Source organism: Rana temporaria, chromosome 4 (genome assembly GCF_905171775.1).
Source record: "Rana temporaria chromosome 4, aRanTem1.1, whole genome shotgun sequence".
NCBI classification, from domain to species: domain Eukaryota; kingdom Metazoa; phylum Chordata; class Amphibia; order Anura; family Ranidae; genus Rana; species Rana temporaria.
The window spans coordinates 3,747,723-3,771,387 of record NC_053492.1 but is presented as its reverse complement, the minus strand read 5'-3'; the positions used below and the strand labels follow the sequence as shown (position 1 = coordinate 3,771,387).

At 44.5% G+C, this 23,665-nt stretch overlaps 2 protein-coding genes across 2 annotated transcripts in view; both read right to left on the bottom strand.

Moving 5' to 3' along the window:
• The window catches only part of LOC120935228 (zinc finger protein OZF-like), a 39,374-nt gene extending 27,776 nt beyond the window's left edge, over nucleotides 1-11,598 (bottom strand). The window contains exons 1-2 of the mRNA XM_040347394.1: nucleotides 11,551-11,598; nucleotides 2,880-3,406 (exon numbers count right to left, since the gene is read on the bottom strand). Coding sequence (XP_040203328.1) covers nucleotides 2,880-3,406; nucleotides 11,551-11,598 — 575 coding nt within the window. The remainder of the gene's footprint in view (nucleotides 1-2,879; nucleotides 3,407-11,550) is intronic.
• Nucleotides 11,599-18,147: 6,549 nt separating this feature from the next.
• The window catches only part of LOC120935227 (zinc finger protein OZF-like), a 57,236-nt gene continuing 51,718 nt past the window's right edge, over nucleotides 18,148-23,665 (bottom strand). The window contains exons 3-4 of the mRNA XM_040347393.1: nucleotides 19,335-19,522; nucleotides 18,148-19,166 (exon numbers count right to left, since the gene is read on the bottom strand). Of these exons, the coding sequence (XP_040203327.1) occupies nucleotides 18,616-19,166; nucleotides 19,335-19,522 (739 nt within the window). The 3' untranslated portion in view covers nucleotides 18,148-18,615. The remainder of the gene's footprint in view (nucleotides 19,167-19,334; nucleotides 19,523-23,665) is intronic.

Here is a 23,665-nt window from a genome sequence, read left to right as displayed (position 1 = left end):
GAAAGGGGGGAGGATAGAGGATGGAGAGACACGAGACCCAGCAGAAAGGGGGGATAGAGGATGGAGAGACACGAGACCCAGCAGAAAGGGGGGATAGAGGATGGAGAGACACGAGACCCAGCAGAAAGGGGGAGGGTAGAGGATGGAGGGACATGAGACCCAGCAGAAAGGGGGGATAGAGGATGGAGAGACACGAGACCCAGCAGAAAGGGGGGAGGATAGAGGATGGAGAGACACGAGACCCAGCAGAAAGGGGGGAGGGTAGAGGATGGAGAGACACAAGACCCAGCAGAAAGGGGGGAGGATAGAGGATGGAGGGACATGAGACCCAGCAGAAAGGGGGATAGAGGATGGAGAGACACGAGACCCAGCAGAAAGGGGGGAGGATAGAGGATGGAGAGACACGAGACCCAGCAGAAAGGGAGGATAGAGGATGGAGAGACACGAGACCCAGCAGAAAGGGGGGAGGATAGAGGATGGAGAGACACAAGACCCAGCAGAAAGGGGGGAGGATAGAGGATGGAGAGACACGAGACCCAGCAGAAAGGGGGGAGGATAGAGGATGGAGAGACACAAGACCCAGCAGAAAGGGGGGAGGGTAGAGGATGGAAAGACACAATTTTTATTTTTATTTATGATTATTTTCAGTCAGCACACATAATGGATCACTCTTATCAATGCATTGGTGATACACATACACCGTCTGTTTCCCCTGTTATACTTCCTGCTCTGTCCATTGTTCTCTGTGGACGGCCTTTGCCACATTATACCAGGCTTCTGCTGTTTTCAGTAAGTTGTTATCTGACAAAACGTCTCGTTTGTCTTTCATTATCTTCCGCCATTCTTCCGGCTGTAGCCGGCCTCCACTCGCGGTCATCCCACATACTTTTGTCAGCTTTCGCAATCTCTTCACTCCACCCCTCCTATTCTGCCACAAGGTCAGATGCTGAAACTCCCTTTTCTGGTTTAACTGTTTTCTGTCCCATCTTCTCTTCTCTGCCAGAGCCCTCCCAACAAGAACCCAAAGTTTCTTAGTCGCTCTTTCTCTGTCCCCTCACACTCTTCTGGCTGTTACTATAGAAAAGATGCATAGAAAATGGGCATTTTACCTAATCCATCACAGAATTATCACTGATCTCTGTATTGGTGTCACTGGTGATGTCAGTTCCCAGCCGGTGTCATTAGTACTGGTGATGTCAGTGAGTGTCAGTTTCCCCCCCCCAGCATCAGTTGGTGTCAGATTGTCCGTCACACTTTGGCAGTCGCTGATCACCACCATTAGTAGTATAAATAAAAATTCCAATATATTCCATAGTTTGTAGACATTATAACTTTCACACAAACCAGTCAATATACACTTATTGGGATTTTTTTTTACCAAAAACATGGAGCAGAATAGATTTTGGCCAAAATTTATGAAGAAATTAGATTTTTTGATTTTTCTGTTGGATGCTTTATAGCGGAAAGTAAAAATATTGTTTTTGTTTTTAAATTTTAGTGTTTTTTTCTTTATATAATAAAAAATAAAAACGCAGAGGTGATCAAAAAACACCAAAATAAATCTTTATTGGTGTGAAACAATAATATAAATGTCATTTGTGTACAGCGTCACATGACTGAGCAATTACCAGGTAAAGTAGCGCAGTGTTAAATAGCAAACAATGGCCTGGGCTGGTCATGAAGGGAGGGGGATAAAACCTTCCCAAGGCTGAACTGTGTAAAGAATATATAAGTCCAACATTTCCTCTTCCTGATATGTGTCTGCTGTCTCATGTACTGGTATGAAGACGTCTCCTGTTCTCTTTGTATTGCTTCCTTTGTGTGAAATCCCTGGTGATCCTGCCACTCCTTCTACTTTCCGGGATAAGAACTGACCACACTAGGCAGGACAGCACAACATGGTCAGTTTGCTGGCTGTGCTGAGCTTGGAAGTCAACCTGCTCTCCTCCAATGATCAGACTTGTGCTTACAACCTCTCCCCTGAACAGCCATTCACTGGGAAGACCGGTGTACTGCTGTTTCTCCTATTCCAACTCTTATGCAGCTGAGAACAGAGGGAAGAAAAAGGGGAGAAAAGTACTTCTAATATATTTTATATATATACACAAATGTTTTGCCTTTCATTTCTATTTTAAACTGAATGGGTTGTATTAGAAGGTGAGGCTTCCATACACTTTCCCTTCTATCCCCCAATATCTGCTGTACTGATAAGTGTATGAGTATGATCTCAGGTATTAGTATGAAATCATGTCTGACAGAGCAAACTGAGGGCTCTACATATAGGAAATTCATTCAGCTCTTACACATATTGCTAGAATGTAATACAGTGATTTCCTATGATTGTCAGCTCCATCTTGTGGCCATAAAACGCTATTTTTCATTAAATACCTCAATCAGTAAAAATAGCACAATAACGCTTTATGGCCACTAGATGGAAATCAGTGTATGAAATAAAATACATCCAATATTCATCATGGCCGCTCACATTCATTCAACTATTTCTATTTTAAACAGACCTCTAAGTGTTTGTGAAATCTTACACTCCAAAATGTACTCAGCCAATGAGAGGTAATGACCCCATTTTTATTTTTCTACTGCTATCAATGGCCAACACGGTACAACACTTCATCCATGTCTTTGGTGATCTCTGATCTCCTTATGAACTGTTTCTTACATGATGAAGATCAGCCATGGAGTATATCTGAGGTGTATATCAGGGTGTGCTTTTTCCCCACATGAGAGCTGTGATGTCCAGCAACATTCATATACAAGACATTTCCCGCATTCACTAATACACCTCAAGGGTTGTGTGGGATCCCTGATGTACAGGAAGACAGGACTTCAGTGAGGAGCAATTCCCTCACTCAGGACAGGAATACGGCTTCTCCCCCGTGTGAGATCTCTGATGTGTGGAAAGATTGGACTTCACTGAAAAACATTTCCCGCACTCAGGACAGGAATACGGCTTCTCCCCCGTGTGAGATCTCTGATGTGTGGAAACATCGGACTTCTGTGAAAAACATTTCCCACACTCAGGACAGGAATACGGCTTCTCCCCCGTGTGAGTTCTCTGATGTGTGGAAAGATTGGACTTCACTGAAAAACATTTCCCGCACTCAGGACAGGAATACGGCTTCTCCCCTGTGTGAAATCTCCGATGTGTGGAAAGATTGGACTTATCTGAAAAACATTTCCCGCACTCAGGACAGGAATACGGCTTCTCCCCCGTGTGAGATCTCTGATGTGTGTAAAGCTTAGACTTCTCTGAAAAACATTTTCCACACTCAGGACAAGAATACGGCTTATCCCCCGTGTGAGATCTCTGATGTGTGGAAAGATGGGACTTATCTGAAAAACATTTCCCACACTCAGGACAGGAATACGGCTTATCCCCCGTGTGAGATCTCTGATGTGTGTAAACATGGGACTTCTGTGAAAAACATTTCCCACACTCAGGACAGGAATACGGCTTCTCCCCCGTGTGAGATCTTCTATGCACGTTAAGATAAGATTTAAAACGGAAACACTTCCCGCACTCAGTACAGGAAAGACTCTTCTTTGTTAGAAGGACGGCATCGTCCCGCACAGTCTGAGATTCCTCAGGATAAGAGGAATACGATGATCCAGCACCGTCCCGCACAGTCTGAGGTTCCTCAGGATAAGAGGAATACGATGATCCAGCACCGTCCCGCACAGTCTGAGGTTCCTCAGGATAAGAGGAATACAATGGTCCGGCACCGTCCCTCACAGTCTGAGGTTCCTCAGGATAAAAGGAAGACGATGGTCCGGCACCGTTCCGCACAGTCTGAGGTTCCTCAGGATAAGAGGAATACGATGGTCCGGCACCGTCCCGCACAGTCTGAGGTTCCTCAGGATAAGAGGAATACGATGGTCCATCTACACTGCGAGGTGCCGGATGGACATTTGAGGTAGTCGGGTTTTCTCCTGGACTATACTGTGTGATGTCCTCATCTTCTACTTTACAGTCTGGAGACAAAGTGAGACAATCCTCTGAGGTTTTCCTCATCTCTCGTCCATCTACTAAAATAGAAATACAAAGATTATTACTAGACATGAGCTGATTGGTTCCCCTAAACCAGGACTCCGCCCACATCAGGCAGCTTTGTCTCTGAGGATCTTACAATTCCCCCTCAAGGTAACTAGTAAATGGGTCCTCTGATCTCCTACCAGATAATTTCTTTATTCATGGACCTTAGTAAGAGCTATGACTAAGCATTAGTTGTTAATGCGAAACGCGTCAGCTGTCTATCCCACTGTATGCTGTTGTGTGCTGTGCATTTTTTCCTTTTTACAATAAAGAGCACGTCTTTTTTCAACAAGACTTTTTGGAGTGCGGCTGTCCATCCATTCTCCGACCTTAGTAAGAGAGTGAGGAAACAATGAGAACTGTCTTTTATAGGAGTGACAGTGATAAGGGGATTATAGGACGAGTGCCCCCACCCCCTCTATCACTCATTGCCATTTTCCCAACACAAGAAGTCCTGCACTTCCTTATTTAGTCCATGATTTAGTCATGAATAACAGAGGGTCTGAGCCCCACCAGAGGTCAGAGAGTGAGGATGGGGGAGAACAACCAAGATGAAGACTGGACTGATCCTGAAGACCTCCATCATTGGGTTATTGACTCCTCCCTCATTATCACTTTCTGTTTAAGGTTCCAAAGTCTGAGGATGTTATCACATTATTATCACCATGTAAAAGTCTGTGCTCCAATCAAATCATCAGATATAAAATGTCCAGCTGGTAGGAAATGGGTGTAACAAAAGAGAATATATATTAGCCCGGATTCACAAAGCACTTACGCCAACGTAAATCACGTTACGCCGACATAGTGCGTATGTGTGTACGCCGGCGCACAAATATGGGCTGGACGCATGTTGCTTCTCCCATTGATCAGGCATTCAAATATGCAAATGAGGGAAATTACGGCGATTCACGAACGTGAGTGCGCCCGACGCATGGTACGCGAGGTGCGCGTAAGTTGTACGTCCGGCACAAAGTTATTCCCCATAAAGGAGGTGCAACCCGGCAACAGACGTGCACAGGTCAGATGGAGAGCAGCTGCAGCAGTGCCGTTAGGGACCAGCAGAGCAACCACACTTGCAGGACAACACATCTGTATGCCAACATGCCATGGTCATAGCACTACTGCGTCCACAGGCACGGAGGAGGGCACAGGAGAGGATATACCAAACGCGCATGAACGTCTTTGGCATGGGGAATCGGAGGTGTATCGCATCTTCAGATTCAGCCCTGATGCCATCCTGGAATTAGCCACAGCCCAGCATGATGACATCACCAGCCAGACGGGACACTCACATGCAGTGCAGCCACTAGTCAAGGTATTGGCAACACTCCATTTCCTCGCCAGCCCTAGACCTCCTCTGTAACTCAAAACATGTAACCAGTAAAAAAAATGAAAGCGTCGCCTGTGGGGATTTTTATGTAGCGAAGTTTGGCGCCATTCCAGTGTGTGCAATTTTGAAGGGTGATATGTTGGGTATCTATTTACTCGGCGTAACTTCATCTTTCACATTATGCAAAATCATTGGGCTAACTTTACTTGATTTTTTTTTAAGCACAAAGCCATTTTTTTTTCTGAAAACAGCATTCGAAAAATTGCTGCACAAATACTGTGCGAGATAAAAAGTTGCAACGACCGCCATTGTATTCTCTAGGGCAGTGATGGCAAACCTTGGCAGATGCACTCTGCAGTGTAGTTGAGCATCATGGGAAATGTAGTTCCAAAACATCTGGGGTGCCAAGGTTCGCCATCACTGCTCTAGGGTCTTTGCTTAAAAACATGTATAATGTTTTGGGGTTCTATGTAATTTTCTAGCAAATAAATTATGATTTTTACATGTAGGAGAGAAATGTCAGAACTGGTCTGGGTGCTCCAGAATGCCTGAAGGTGCTCCCTGCATGTTGGGCCTCTGTATGTGGCCACGCTGTGTAAAAGTCTCACACATGTGAAGGTGCTCCCTGCATGTTGGGCCTCTGTATGTGGCCACGCTGTGTAAAAGTCTCACACATGTGAAGGTGCTCCCTGCATGTTGGGCCTCTGTATGTGGTCACGCTGTGTAGAAGTCTCACACATGTGAAGGTGCTCCCTGCATGTTGGGCCTCTGTATGTGGTCACGCTGTGTAAAAGTCTCACACATGTGGTATCACCATACTCAGGAGGAATAGCAGAATGTGTTTTGGGGTGTAATTTGTGGAATGCATATGCTGTGTGTGAGAAATAACCTGCTAATATGACAATTTTGTGAAGAAAATAAAATCTTGATTTTTGCAAAGAATTGTGGGAAGAAATTACAACTTCAAAAAACTCACCATGCCTCTTTCTAAATACCTTGGAATGTCTTCTTTCCAAAAAGGGGTCATTTGGGGGGTATTTTGTACTTTTCTGGCATGTTAGGGTCACAAAAAATGAGATAGGCCGTCAGTACTTCAGGTGTGATCAATTTTCAGATATTGGCACCACAGCTTGTGGACTCTATAACTTTCACAAAGACCAAATAATATCCACCAATTTATACTTATTTTTTACCAAAGATGTGTAGCAGTATACATTGTTGCCAAGATGTATGAAGAAAAATTACAAATTTGCTAAATTTTATAAAAGAAATGAAGAAAATGTATTATTTTTACTTTTATAGTGCAAAAAATAAAAAACCCAATGGTGATTAAATATCACCAAAAGAAAGCTCTATTTGTGTGGAAAAATAAGGACAAAAAAAGCTGAAAATTGGTCTGGTTAGGAAGGGGGTTTAAGTGGTTAATGACCCACCTGTGCCAATCTCTGTAGGAGTGTCCTCCTCTATAAATGTCCCCGTTATTCCATCCTCCTCCATAGACTGTTGATCATCCCTCACATACGTCTCTTCTTCTTCTGATTTCACCTCAAATTCTATATCGATTGGATCTCCACTCTAAACCAAGAGAATGAGAGAAGATATAAGCTGTATTATTGTGACATCACATAAAAAATCCACACATTGGGGTAGATTCACGTAGATCCGCGTATCTTTGCGGCGGCGTAACGTATCCGATTTACGTTACGCCTCCGCAACTTAGACGGGCAAGTGCTGTATTATCAAACCACTTGCTCCGTAAGTTGCGGCGGCGTAGCGTAAATCGGCCGGTGTAAGCCCGCCTAATTCAAATGTGGGACAGGGGGGCGTGTTTTATGTTAATGTTCTGTGACCCAACGTGATTGACGTTTTTCCCGAACAGCGCATGCGCCGTCCGTGGAATTTCCCAGTGTGCATTGCTCCTAATACGCCGCAAGAACGTCATTGGTTTTGACGTGAACGTAAATGACGTCCAGCCCCATTCACGGACGACTTACGCAAACGACGTTACTTTTTCAAATTTCCACGCAGGAACGACGGCCATACTTAACATTGGTACGCCGCACTTACGCCACTATATAGCAGGGGCAACTATACGCCGGGAAAAGCCTAACGTAAACGGCGTAACTGTACTGCGTCGGCCGGGAGTACGTTCGTGAATTCACGTATCTAGCTCATTTATATATTTTGACGCGTAAATCAGCGTACACGCCCCTAGCGGCCAGCGTAAATATGCAGTTACGATCCGACGGCGTAAGAGATTTGCGCCTGTCGGAGCTAAGGGAAATCTATGCGTAATTGATTCTATGAATCAGGCGCATAGATACGACGGCGCAACTCAGAGATACGACGGCGTATCTGGAGATACGCCGTCGTATCTCCACTGAGAATCTGGCCCATTGTTTCCACAAGTCCATGTTCCATCCCACCAACCTTTAAATAAGGAGGGATGGTGTGACCTTCCTGTGTGGAATCCCGGGAATACAGAGAATGGGGACATCTCTCTGGTGGGTTTCTGTAGCTGGATGACTCCACCACGGTGTCCTGGTACAGATCTTTGTGTTCCTTTAGAGACTCTGACTCCTCCATCACCCCATCCTCATCATCCTCCTCTTTTAGCTCTTCTTTAACCTCAACTTTAGGATCTCTCAGGTTTCCACTCTGAATATAGAATAAAAATGGCATCAATTGTAACAATGCAGATAATGTACAGATCCTAATGATACTATCAGTGATTGTTCCTCATCTACCTGATGATGGTGGGGGATGGTGTGACCTTCCTGTGTGGAATCCCGGGAATACAGAGGACGGGGACATCTCTCTGGTGGGTTCCCATTACTGGATCCATCTGTAGGAAACACACACACTGACTGAATACATTGTTTCTACGTGTTTATCAGATGATGGGGGATCTAGGTGGAGCCTCCGTACTGCTCTCTCCTTTACAATAAAGTCTCCTCTTACCCGGTGATGTGAGGGGCGGCTGATTGTCCATCATGACGTCCTTGTAGAGATCCTTGTGTCCTTCTAAATACTCCCACTCCTCCATGGAGAAATAGACAGTGACATCCTGACACCTTATAGGAACCTGACACACACAATGATACAGTCACCATCCAGACACATCCCTTGTCTGTTACTGGATAATATCCCAGAATTCCCGGCACCGCTCACCTCTCCTCCATCATCTCTCTGGTGACTTCTAGAATCTTCTTTGTATTTCTCTTTTCTATCAGGGAGGGAGGTGGAGGTAATGTGATGGTCATATGATCTCCAGACTTCACAGGAGGAAAACTCTAGATCTGAACACAAATAGTAAAATAAATCAATGTTCCCAGAATCCTCCTCACCTCACCATTCAGGTCTCCATTTTATCAAAGCCCCACTTCAGACTGAGATATAATTTACCCACACAGGACCCCCACACTATGCAGGTTAAAAGCTTGTAGCAGGTATTCAGATGCCATTACATACAATGCAGGACCAATACTCTCACATTCCAAGTGAGGATGCCAAGGGTCCGCCCACATCCTAAGAGCACCAGAAAAAAAGCCAGATAGATGGACATTAGGAGGAGGAGCTGTGAGGTCAGTGTGATGTCATAGGACATATAGGCTCTGAATGGAGGGACATTCGGATGTGGAGATTTGAGGGGTCCTCTATATGAGGCTCCTGTGCAAACCAAATCATTGTTCCTAGGTGCGTCCTACCTCTCCTAAACTGAAGAGTGAACTTTGACCTTTACCATACAGAAATCCTTCAGGAATCTGTGAATGTAATGCCCTTGTGTGATCAGGTGACGTGTGGAGGAACCGAGTGTACACACCAGACAATTTTCTCCGGAGCTCCTAATGGTGGGGATGGATTTTGCTGAGTGCTGGTGCCAAGTTTCCACCCCCCAGGGTGACCGCAGGTGTAGAGAAAAGCTGTGTAAGAGGATATGGAGGAGAGATGAGGAGGAGATCCAGGAATCAGGATAAAGGTCAGGACAAGCAACAGACGAGCGCATCCAAGAGATGAAGCCGGTGGCACTACACAGAAAATCAATCCAAGGAAACAACAGGCAGGACGAGGAATAGCAAGAAGGAGCTCAGAGACAAATGAGAATATCGCTCAGCCAATGGGAGATTATCTCAGCATGGCTTACATAATGAAGGAGATGAGGGGGAGGGGAGGAAGTCAGGCTTGACAAATTTGCTTTGAATCTAGGAGCCAGCTAAAAAAAAATGGATATTGTTTTTATTTTTAGAGCAGTGTGGGTTGTCAGCATCCGGGGCCGGGCAAGTAATGTGTGAGTAATCTGTGAGGTGCAGAATGTAGGACATGGCGTACAGGGTGCAGAATGCAGGACATGAGGTGCAGAATGCAGGACATGGGGTGCAGGGTACCGAAGAAGGATGTAGGTCACTGCAGGGATGCAAAATGCAGGACATGGGGTGCAGAGTACCGGAGAAGGGTGTAGGTAGTCACAGGACATGGGAGCAGAACGCAGGACATGGGATGCAGTGGAGGGGTACAGGGTAGAGCAGGGGTGCCCAACCTTTTGAAGAGCGAGGGCCACTTAAGCCACTTGGTAACTGGTCATGGGCCACAATAAACGACGGAGTGGGTGGATGGCATGTCCGTGTCTGGGCTGCATATGCAGATCGGATTGGAGGTAGGACATGAGTCGGTTTATGTCTGACACTATTTAGAGGTGAATGGAGGGTCCAATTGATTGGACTGTCGGATTGACCGTGTGAAAGGGGCCCAAGGCTGCTTTTACTCTGATGCGCTGCGGTTTACCTGCACCACGGGTGCAAAGTAGTGTACCTTTGGCTTTCCTGCACTTTGCAATAGACTTCTATTATATTCTGCAGGTTTGGCGCACTTTCAGAAAGCTCACAAAACTCGCAGGTAATAACAGAAGTCTATGATAGCTCAGTGCAGGTAAACCGCTCTGCACCTGCAAATCAGTTTGAAAGCAGCCCAGTAAACACTGCAGAACAGATATGCTCATATATACACACACTGGGCTAGATTCAGATAGGTTAGCGGATCTTTAGATCCGCGTAACCTATCTGATTTACGATCCGCCGGCGCAAGTTTTTGAGGCAAGTGCTGTATTCAGAAAGCACTTGCCTCTAAAGTTGCGCCGGCGGGTCGTAAATACCCCGGCGGAATTCAAATTCCGCGGCTAGGGGGCGTGTAGAATTTAAATCAGGCGCGTCCCTGCGCCGAACGAACTGCGCATGCGCCGTCCCCTAAATTTCCCAGCGTGCTTGCTCCAAATTACGTCGCTAGGACGTCATTGGTTTCGACGTGAACGTAAATTACGTCCATCCGTATTCGCGACCGACTCACACAAACAACGTAAAAAATTCAAAATTAGACTCGGGAACGACGGCCATACTTAACATAGGATACGCCGCATATAGCAGGGGTAACTATCAGCCGGAAAAAGCCGAACGCAAACGACGTAAAAAAAAGCGCTGGGTGGGCGTTCGTTTCTGAATCGGTGGAAATCCTCATTTGCATATTCATGAAAAAAACGAAACGCCACCTAGCGGCCGGCCTGCCTGGAATTGCAGCCTAAGATCCGACGGTGTAAGTCACTTACACCTGTCGGATCTTAGGGAGATCTATGCGGAACCTGATTCTATGAATCAGGTGCATAGACTCGACCGACGGAACTCAGAGATACGACGGCGTATCAGGAGATACACCGTCGTATCTCTTTGTGAATCTGGCCCCTTGTGTACATAAAGCAGCATGTCCCTCCCTGGCTGGTCTCTTAGCTAGCTGCTTTGCAGGCTTGTCCTGGTTACTACTGTAAGGACTCTGTAGTCCTGTTTCTCAGCACCTTGTGGGGATCTTTGTGGAAGTGCCGAGGCGGCGCCATGTTGGAGATTTGGTCCCGCTCCTTCCTCTCTGTTCTGCCGGAGGGCTTTGCAGGGACACAGGCACTGTGGGGGGAAGCAGGAGCCGATGGTGACAGTAATGCGGCCACAGAACACAGAAAGATCAGCAGCGGTAGATCAGTGAGATGAGTCCTATCATGCCGCTGTCCTGCCCAGTCCTCCCCTGACTTCACAGGTCGGGTGCCTCCTCCCCCTGCCGCCTGGCCCCGCTCCGAGCCACATTCCTGTCTGAATAATGTGCCCGGGTTTTAGGCAGAAACATTATTCAGACCAACAGTGAGAATGGGCTGACAAGAGCCCAGGACGCCATTTCTAGTCACCATGGTGACCTGGGATTTGTGCCCTGACTTCAGGTGACCATAGATACATGGAAATTCAGCTGGTTTAGCAGGGATCGGTCACATTTCCATCCATGTGTGGTCACTGCCGGATAAAAGTCACTTGATCAGCGGCTGCAGACAACAGCTTCATCACTGATCCGTGTATTCTGAGAGCGGTGGAGCGCCCCCATTGACAGAGTACAATAGTGCAGCGGGAGGATTCCCCCATTCCCCTCCAATGTCATGATGAGGGGAATGGTCAACTAATTCCACCCTGAAGTGGTTAATGAAGGTTTCCACACTATATATGTGAGTATCATCATCTGCTGGAGATAAAAGACGTCACAGTGACTATGGAGGAAGAGGACGGACATGACGGGGTTACTGGGTGTAAATAGAAAATAAGATCTTATTACCTCCTCTGCTACTGATTCCAGCAATGTCTCCTCTCTACCTTCCGACTCACCTCTCACCCGAAACTTCCTGTTTGTATCTGACATCACTTCCTGTCCTCCATAGAGACTTCCTGTATGCCACCTTGTGGAGTTCAGAGGAACTGCAGCCCAGAGAAACATCTCGTCGTGTGAACACGGCCTTGTGCTGTGTGTATGTACTGTATATCCTTATAGATGGGTCATCTCCACTCCCACCAAGGGGGATAGAAATATATTACTGCTCGGGGGAGGGGAGACATTTTGGACCCTTTGATTTTGCAGTAAAATTGATGTCAGATTTAGTCATGTAGAACATCTGCTATATGGATACAAACAGTGGCGTAACCGTAGTTATGGGTGCCCGGGGCAGAAATATTTTTTCCGCCCCCCCCCCCCCCCTTATATAAACATCCACTCTGGCCCTCCAGGAGGATTACCAATAATAACACATCCAGGAATCCCCCGTGCACGGGAATCACACTGCCCGCTGCACCCCCCGCTACAGGGATCTGCCAGGAATCCTCCGATCCGCTTATGATGGAAGCAGTGAGGATCCGGCCTGCACAAATACATATGATTAGCACTGACACAGGGGAATGCGGGGCCAGCCAGCGTAGTTGCCATGACTACAGCGCGACCCGTCTACACCAGCGGCCTGGCAGTGCTGGGGGGGCAGCAGGCCGGGCTCCTCCGTCTCCCCCAAGTTTGGTTCCAGCCATCAGCTGCCGGGCCGCCATCTTTATTTTTGCTGCCTACAAGCTGAGGAGGAGGGGGAGACACCGAGAGAGCTGTCATAGAGAAGTTACTGCCAGAATGTATTTTGGGGTGCAATTCCACATATAACCATGGCATGTGTGAGAAATATATCATTTAGTGACAACTTTGTGCAAAAACAAAATCAGTTTGTCATATTCCCGCAACTTGTGTCAAAATATAAAATATTCCATGGACTCGACATGCCTCTCAGCAAATAGCTTGGGGTGTCTACTTTCCAAAATGGGGTCATTTGGGGGGGTTTTGTGCTATTTTGGCATTTTATGGCCTTCGAAACTGTGATAGGTAGTGAGGAGTGAAATCAAAAATTTGCGCCCTTAGAAATGCTGAAGGCGGTGATTGGTTTTCGGGGTCCCGTACTTGGCTAGGCTCCCAAAAAGTCCCAAACATGTGGTATCCCCGTACTCAGGAGAAGCAGCAGAATGTATTTTGGGGTGCAATTCCACATATAACCATGGCATGTGTGAGCAATTTATCATTTAGTGACAATTTTTTTATTTTTTTGTCATTATTCAATCACTTTGGACAAAAAAAAAAAAAAAATCAATGGACTCAACATGCCTCTCAGCAGTTTCCTTGGGGTGTCTTCTTTCCAAAATGGGGTAATTTGGGTTTTTTTTGTGCTATTTTTGCATTTTATGGCCTTCAAAACTGTGATAGGTAGTGAGGAGTGAAATCAAAAATTTACACCCTTAGAAAGCCTGAAGGCGGTGATTGGTTTTCGGGGTCCCGTATGCGGCTAGGCTCCCAAAAAGTCTCACAATGTGGTATCCTCGTACTCAGGAGAAGCAGCAGAATGTATTTTGGGGTGCAATTCCACATATAACCATGGCATGTGTGAGCAATATATAATTTTTTTTTTTTTGTCATTATTCAATCACTTGGGACAAAAAAAAATATTCACTGGACTCAACATGCCTCTCAGCAGTTTCCTTGGGGTGTCTACTTTTCAAAATTGGGTCATTTGGGGGGGTTTTGTACTGCCCTGCCATTTTAGCACCTCAAGAAATGAGAGCTGTGTAAATTCCAGAAAATGTATCCTAGTTTGTAGACGCTATCATTTTTGCGAAAACCAATAAATATACCCTAATTGCGATTTTTTTTTACTAAAGACATGTGGCTGAATACATTTTGGTCTAAATGTTTGACTAAAATTTAGTTTATTCGATATTTTTTACTTTTTGTTATAAGAAAAATATTTTTTTTTCAAAATTTACGTTTTTTTTTCGTTTATATCGCAAAAAATAAAAATCGCAGAGGCAATCAAATACCATTAAAAGAAAGCTCTATTTGTGAGAAGAAAAGGACGCAAGTTTCATTTCGTTACAACATTGTATGACCGCGCAATTACCAGTTAAAGCAGCGCAGTGCCAAATTGTAAAAACACCTTGGGTCTTTTAGCAGCATATTGGTCCGGTCCTTAAGTGGTTAATGTCATTAAAAACGATCGTGTGTGGGTTCCAGAGCATTTTTCACGATCTAAAAAATGGGCACATGTTTTTTTTCGAACATGCTCTATTTTTTCACAACGTTTTTAACGTTGTCGTTTTTCAGGTTGTAAAAAATGGTCGTGTGTAGGCTTTAACGATGTGAAAAAAACGCACATCTTTATAAGCAAGTTATGAGACGGGAGCGCTCGTTCTGGTAAAACTACCGTTCGTAATGGTGATAGCACATTCATCACGCTGTAAAAGACAGAAAAGCGCGAATCGTCTTTTACTAACTTGAAATCAGCTCAAGCAGCACAAAGGGTGGCACCATCCGAATGGAACTTCCCTTTATAGTGCCATTGTACGTTTTGTACATCACGATCGTGTGTAGGCAAGGACGTTTTAATGATCGAGTTAAAAAAAAACGTTTTTTCTAGACCCCTAAAAACGTAATTTTTTAGACCCCGAAAAACGGTTGTGCGTACGTGACATTAGAGTTTCGTCAGAGCTCTCTTACTGATAGAATTTCCCCCGAAGGAGCAAAGAGGGAGATATGAAGAAGGTATGCCGGCTTACATTGGGCTCCCAGTAAACAGAACCGGTCTTCAACTCTCTGAGGTTTCAGCAAACAAAAAGTCCATATATGACCTATCACAGTATACAAGAGAGACTCTTCTGCCGGCTTTGGTGGAGCTCTTTAGGTTGGTGCACAGAGTAGATGTCATCCCTGTGAATGAGGAATATCACTGAAATAAATATGAGGTGGATTTGGATTTCCCCAATTAATTATAAATATGTATGATCTTGTCTATTCCTATAGTCTATCAGAGCTCTGATAAGGATAATGGTGGTGATATAATAATAAGGTTAGCTATAGAAATAAACACAATGCTCAAATAAGCAAAGGTCACATTTATTGACAAATAAATCAGAAATACGAACATAAAAGAATACTACAGAGCATATAAAACACAAAGTGCATAGATGATACTTTATATAAGGTCGTCCTCAGTATTCGGTGTCTCTCGGCTGAGCTCAATGGGAAAAGAGAGAGACTCATCATTTCCCTCACTTTTTAAATCCCACTTAGACACAACCCACACACACACCCCCTGCCCGCCCATGTAGTCCTCTGTCCAATGAGAAGCTATAAGAGGCGGTTCTTCCTGAAAGGGTCATGAAAAAGCCCCCCTTGTGTTTTACAATCTAATACACAAATTGATTTTAAAGCTCTAATTTTTCTGATCAAGTAAATAAATATATATTGTTATTTAAGAAGTGAATTTGTGTTGCTATGGCAACCAGGCATAGGGAAGTGACGTGTGTGTCATAAGATGGTCTGCATTTATATCTGTCTAGGTGACATAATATAATGTGACATAATGAGTTTGCTTGGATACAAAGATGTAACAAGTTAATAATATTGTGACGTTATGATTGGTTGAATGTATGATAAAAGGAAAGGTGTCATTTGAATATGTACCCCTTATTGGTGGACGATGGTCGGTAACGCCCACCTTTCATTCATATTTAACACCCTGTCGGGGATAATAAAAGTTAACAGTGTATGAATCATGTATGAAGCAAGTATCTTTTTACTGCACCATGAAGTTTTTTTTTTCTTTTCTAACACTTCACCGATTGCCTACTGAATTCCCCTTTCTGCTGAGAGGAGATCCATCGTGAAGGTCCCAGGACCACAACCAAAAGCTGTTCTCCACCGCGGATTGACTTCCAAGTTTGGAGCCAGATGAGTCACCCTGTATGTGCTGAGCCCATTTGATCTTTATTCCGGTAAGCTGCCATCTTATCGATTTAAGAGAAGTGTTTAGTTCTGAAGACCTGTTGTGGATATCTACAAACCAGTTGCCAGAGTGTTGCATGATTTACGGACTTCATTCCCCTGTTTTTGCTACCCTTTTGGACTGTCACCTTGGTTCATTCAGTACACCCCCTCATTCTTGAATGACCATCTATTATGATCCTTGAGGGTTAGATGTAATGCGGTGTATTTCTGATCTGATCACCTTTTCAGTATTTTAGGAATCACCTTTAATTTTATCATTATTTTTATTTCTACAGTTATTTTTATATCTGTTTGTATATAATATATACCATTGATTTGGGTTCACAGTCGCAGAGATCTCTGACCTTCAGGTTGCGCATTAACAAATATATTTTTTCACACTAGCACTTAGTTCTCTATTCGAACTATTATTTAATTGCAGCACCTTTTTCACATCCCTTTTTATTCATTTATGTTTCATACCATCTTCACATAATCTGTGTGTCTGATTAACCACACCTGTGGTGTGTGCGCTGGACTCCCACATCTAGCACCACCACACAACACACTTTCATTGTTGGGTTAGCGCGGTTTTACTCCTTTTTACAAACTGTCTATTGAAGTTGATAGACGCTGTGTGGCACTTGAGTGGGCCACTGATATGGATAGGCCACCGCACAATTTGGACTACAACATCTGTGTCCCTATGTGGCAGCCTGTATTGCAGGAATTCTAGACTAAAAATAACTAACAACTACATCTGAACTTGTACTGTGCGATGGTGTGGTACGGGTTAGGAACCCTCTCACCCAGTCCTGGAGAGTAGCGGTGCAGAACTATGGCCCTGTTGCTCGAGGGCCTCCTTTCCTCCTGCAGAGATAGTGGTGCTGCTGGCAATGACCCAGTCTACCTGCAGGCAGGACCAACTATCCTGCTCCTCACTACGATCAGCGCTCTGGGAACTCTCTTCTGGGCTCTCCGGTTCAGTCAGATCCAGTCTGAGGCCTACTGGATCGGCACTCTGCTCTCCCACACATCCTCCCCTCTCACAGTCTCCTTTCTTATGCCATAATTCCCTGGGCTTTTCTTTATATATGCTCCCTCCCCTTCTGCTCTCTTCTGGGAAATGTAGTCTGTTTCAGTATGTCCGGGAAGAGAAGTCCTACTATCAGCACACAAGTTCAAGAATCCTTTGCTTTACTACAGGGGTCTCAAACTCAAATTACCTGAGGGCCACAAGACAAGTTTTCATATGCCATGGGGGGCCGCATGCAAACTTCAAAAACAACAGTACTGGTGTCAGCGAACACATTATTAACCCCCAGCACTGGTGTCAGCGAGCGCATTATTACCACCAGCACTGGTGTAAGTCAGGGTTTGACAAATTTGCTTGGAATCTAGGAGCCAGCTAAAAAAGTTAGGAGCCAGAAAACGCACCCCGTCCCGACGAGCTTGCGCGCAGAAGCGAACACATACGTGAGCAGCACCCGCATATGTAAACGGTGTTCAAACCACACATGTGAGGTATCGCCGCGATTGGTAGAGTGAGAGCAATAATTCTAGCTCCTCTGTAACTTAAAACATGCAACCTGTAGATTTTTTTAAACGTCGCCTATGAAGATTTTAAAGGGTAAAAAAGTTTGTCGGCATTCCACAAGCGGACACAATTTTGAAGCGTGACATGTTGGGTATGAATTTACTCGGCGTAACATTATCTTTCATAATATTAAAAAAAATGGGGATAACTTTACTGTTGTCTTATTTTTTAATTAAAAGAAGTGTAATTTTTTCCCAAAAAAGTGCGCTTGTAAGACCGCTGCGCAAATACGGCGTAACAGAAAGTATTGCAACGATCGCTATTTTATTCTCTAGGGTGTTAGGTTAAAAATATATATAATGTTTGGGGGTTCTAATTAGAGGGAAGAATATGGCAGTGAAAATAGTGTAAAATGACATTAGAATTGCTGTTTAACTTGTAATGCTTAACTTGTAATACCAACGGCCACCACCAGATGGCGCCAGCTCACATCTGGTGGTAATAACTTGTAATACCAACGGCTCACCACCAGATGGCGCCAGCTCAAAAAAAAAAATGATTTTATTTTTTTGCTCCCCTCACTTCCACCCTGCCTGAGGGCCATTTATAACTGGTCCGCGGGCCGCAAATGGCCCGCGGGCCGGTACTTTGAGACCACTGCTTTACTATATTGAAATCTGTTATAACTAACCTGAATAACACTGTCATCTTGTGGTTAATTAACAGTTAGCAATCAATACCAGTGCTGTATGTTACAGAAAGGTAATGACTCCATTTTTATTGTTCTACTGCTATCAATGGCCAACACAATACAACACTTCATCCATGTCTTTGGTGATCTCTGATCTCCTTATGAACTATTTCTTACATGAGGAAGATCAGCTATAGAGTATATCTAAGGTGTATATCAGGGTGTGCTTCTTCCCCACATGAGAGCTGTGATGTCGAGCAACATTCACGTAAAATACATTTCCCACACTCCATTCACTAGTACATCTCGAGAGTGGTGTGGGATCTCTGATATATCGAAAGACAGGACTTCAGTGTAGAATAATTCCCTCACTCAGGACAGGAAAGTGGCTTCTCCCCCACATGACATCTTTGATGTTTGGAAAGATTGGACTTCTGTGAAAAACATTTCCCACACTCAGGACAGGAATAAGGCTTCTCCCCCGTGTGAGATCTCTGATGTCTGAAAAGAGTGGACATGTCTGAAAAACATTTTCCGCACTCAGGACAGCAATACGGTTTCTCCCCCGTGTGAGATCGCTGATGTGTGTCAAGATGGGACTTCCGTGAAAAACATTTCCCGCACTCAGGACAGGAAAAAGGCTTCTCCCCCGTGTGAGATCTCTGATGTGTGTAAAGACTGGACTTTTGTGAAAAACATTTTCCACACTCAAAACAGGAAAGTGGCTTCTCTCCTGGGTGAGAGCTCTGATGTCTGGAAAGACTGGACTTATCTGAAAAACATTTCCCACATTCTGGACAAGAAAAAGGCTTCTCCCCTGTGTGAGACCGCTGATGTGTGTCAAGATGGGACTTCCGTGAAAAACATTTTCCGCACTCAGGACAGGAAAAAGGCTTCTCCCCCGTGTGAGATCTCTGATGTGTGTAAAGACTGGACTTTTGTGAAAAACATTTTCCACACTCAAGACAGGAAAGTGGCTTCACCCCTGGATGAGAGCTCTGATGTCTGGAAAAACTGGACTTATCTGAAAAACATTTCCCACATTCCAGACAGAAAAAAGGCTTCTCCCCCGTGTGAGATCGCTGATGTGTGTCAAGATGGGACTTCTGTGAAAAACATTTCCCACACTCAGGACAGGAATACGGCTTCTCCCCCGTGTGAGATCTCTGATGTTTGTAAAGATGAGACTTCACTAAAAAACATTTCCCGCACTCAGGGCAGGAATATGGCTTCTCCCCTGTGTGAGATCTTTTATGAACATTAAGATTGGATTTAGAATGGAAACACTTCCCGCACTCAGTACAGGAATACGGCTTCTCCCCTGTGTGAGATCTTATGTGTTCATTAAGATGGCATTTATAACGGAAGCACTTCCCGCACTCAGTACAGGAAAACCTCTTCTCTGTTGGAAGGATGGCACCATCCCTCACCGTCTGAGGTTCCTCAGGATAAGAGGAATACGATGGTCCATCTACACTGTGTGGTGCCGGATGGACATTTGAGGTAGTCAGGTTTTCTCCTGGACTATACTGTGTGATGTCCTCATCTTCTACTTTACAGTCTGGAGGCAAAGAGAGACAATCCTCTGAGGTTTTCCTCATCTCCCGTCCATCTACTATAATAGAAATAAAAAGATTATTACTAGACATGAGAAGATTGGTTCCCCTAAACCATGACCGCCCACATCAGGCAGCTTTGTCTCTGAGGATCTTACAATTCCCCCCTCAAGGTAACAAGTAAATTGGTCCTCTGATCTCCTACCAGATCATTTCTTTATTCATGGACCTTAGTCAGAGAGTGAGGAAACAACGAGAACTGTCTTTTATAGGAGTGACAGTGATGAGGGGATTATAGGATGAGTGTCCCACCCCCCTCTATAACTCATTATTAGGGTTGCACCGATACTTGTACTCCGGCAAATGCTCCTGATGCTTCACCCGATAGCTTTGCATGCAGACTGGCTCCCGGAAAACAGTGGGCGGAGTGGAGCGCAGGTACTGGCACAGTGAGAGCGAGTCCTTGTAGTGGAAGGTAAGCTTATGAGGCAGGGGTGTGGGTCGCAGCCGCATGTGCCACCCATCAACATCTGTGACTCGGGCCATCAGAATCAATGGAAGTGACAGCCCGAGTCTCTGTCAGAGACTGTACACTGTGACTCCCATCTTGGTAAACCCTGCACTCAACCTCAGTAGCTTGCAGTCACAAGGCGGCAGCGGACATCTTGTTCCACCCAGCCCATATAGTTCACTAACTATATAGGCTGGGTGGAACAAGATGTCTGCTGCTGCATTCTGACTAGGCTTACTGGGGCTGAGTGCAGGGTGCATCAAGATGGGCTCTTGTATACTCACTCTTTTATCGATTTTAATTTTATCATGCCATGCTGCCAGCAATTATTAGTGCTGCATTTCAGTGCCACTAACTACTAAACTGTTCCACCTATCATTGCCCATAAGTGCCACCTATCAAGCTGCAAATCAGAGCCTATCAGTCAGTGCCACATACTAGTGCCCATAAGTACCACCCATCAGTGACACATATCAGTGCCCATCAGTAAGTGCCAGCCATCAGTGCCACATATTATTGTCCATCAGTCAGTGCTGAAAATCAGTGCCACATATATCATTAGTCTGTATTGTGCTTTGAAAACTGTCACATGACATTAAAAAAAGTATTGGTAATCGGTATTGGTGAGTACTAAAAAGTATCGGTACTTGTACACTCTTAATAAAGTGGTATCGGTGCAACCATAATCATTACCATCTTACCAGTCCTGCACTTCCTTATTTAATCCATGATTTAGTCATGAATGGGGATGAGCTTCGAGTTCGAGTCAAATTCATGTTCCACTTGAAAATTGCCTGTTCGCTGAACAGCGAACAATTTGAGGTGTTCGCGCCAAATTCGAAAAACCGCAAAAAAACCTGGAAAAGTCTATGGGAGAAATCTATAGTGCTAATTTTAAAGGCTTATATGCAAGTTATTGTCCTAAAAAGTGTTTGAGGTCCCGGGTCCTGCCCCAGGGGACATGTATCAATGCAAAAAAAAGTATTAAAAAAAGGCCGTTTTTTCAGGAGCAGCGATTTTAATAATGCTTAAAGTGATACAATAAAAGTGAAATAGTCCTTTAAATTTCGTACCTGGGCGGTGTGTAAAGTATGCCTGTAAAGCAGCGCTTGTTTCCCGCGCTTAGATCTGTCCCTGCACAAAGTGTAATTTCTGAAGGATAAAAAGTCATTTAAAATCACTGTCCCCCAAAAAAATGCAGTTATTAAAACTTTTTTGCATTGATACATGTCCCCAGGGGCAGGACCCGGGTCCCCAAACACTTTTTATGACAATAACTTGCATATTGGCCTCTAAAATTAGCACTTTAGATTTCAAACGTTCGAGTCCCATAGACTTTAATGGGGTTCTAAAGTTCACACAAACTTTTGGTCTGTTCACAGGTTCTGGTGCGAACCGAATAGGGGGGGTGTTCGACTCATCCCTAGTCATGAATAACAGCGGGGCTGAGCCCCACCAGAGGTCAGAGAGTGAGGATGGGGGGAAAAAAACCAAGATGAAAACTGGACTGATCCTGAAAACCACCATCATTGGGTTATTGACTCCTCCCTCATTATCACTTTCTGTTTAAGGTTCCAAAGTTTTAGGATATTATCACATTATTATCAACATGTAAAAGTCTGTGCTCCAATCAAATCATCAGATACAAAAAGGCCAGCTGGTAGAAAATGGGTGCAACTAAAGAGAATACATATTATGTGTATATATATAGCAGTGGGTAGAGGGGAGAGAGAAGTCAGGACTATGTAATGTACAACATATTGTATAAGACACAACAGATAGGACTATATAGTATCAGAATGATGTAATGTACAACATAGACTATATAGTGCAGGGGTCAGGAATATGCAATGTACAAATTATACAGTGTAAGGGTCAGGACTCATAATATTGGTATTCAGTAATCAGTGGAAGCTTAAATATTTACATGAGACAAGTTGCAGAGATCCCACACCACTGCCTCCCATCTCCTGAGACTGCACTCAGTGACTTGGGTCTGAGACTATACAGACATATCCCTTCAATTGGCAATCTGTAATCAATCCACAAGTATATCCCTCCACCCACCCAACAAAGCCAGCAGACAACAGAGCACGTAACTCTGGGAGAATTGCTCTGCTAGACATCATGCTAGACCTGGGCATGATGCAGAAGACCCAAAGCACAAGGTGCCTAGGTAGAGCAACATTTATGGTGAAAATCAACATTTTGCTGCCAGCTGAACCCCAGAACCTCCATGAATCCAGTCTAGATCAATAAATTGTGTTTTCAGCATAGAGAAGGAAGATTATTACCCAATCCTTGCCCTACTTTGGACCAATCAGTGAGCAGTATGGGTGGAGGAATGTATTTAGTGTTAATGACCCACCTGCGCTGATCTCTGTAAGAGTGTCCTCCTCTATAAATGTCCCCGTTATTCCATCCTCCTCCATAGACTGCTGATCATCCCTCACATACGTCTCTTCTTCTTCTTCTTCTTTAACCTCAAATTCTATATCGATTGGATCTCCACTCTAAAGCCAGAAAATGAAAGTCAATATCATCCATAAACTATAAGATTTATTATTATGACATCACATAAAAAAATCCACACATCATCTCTAGGAGTCCATATTATAGATGATCCATCCCACCAACCTTGTAACAGTGGGGGATGGTGTGACCTTCCTGTGTGGAATCCCGGGAATACAGAGGACGGGGACATCTCTCTGGTGGGTTTCTGTAGCTGGATGACTCCACCATGGTGTCCTGGTAGAGATCTTTGTGTTCTTTTAGAGACTCTGACTCCTCCATCACCCCATCCTCATCATCCTCCTCTTTTATCTCTTCTTTAACCTCAACTTTAGAATCTCTCAGGTTTCCACTCTGAATATAGAATAAAAATGACATCAATGGTAACAATGCAGATAATGTACAGATCCTAATGATACTATTAGTGATTGTCACTCATCTACCTGATAATGGTGAGGGATGGTGTGACCTTCCTGTGTGGAATCCCGGGAATACAGAGGACGGGGACATCTCTCTGGTGGGTTCCCATTACTGGATCCATCTGTAGGAAACACACACACTGACTGAATACATTGTTTCTATGTGTTTATCAGATGATGGGGGATCTAGGTGGAGCCTCCGTACTGCTCTCTCCTTTACAACAAAGTCTCCTCTTACCCGGTGATGTGAGGGGCGGCTGATTGTCCATCATGACGTCCTTGTAGAGATCCTTGTGTCCTTCTAAATACTCCCACTCCTCCATGGAGAAATAGACAGTGACATCCTGACACCTTATAGGAACCTGACACACACAATGATACAGTCACCATCCAGACACATCCCTTGTCTGTTACTGGATAA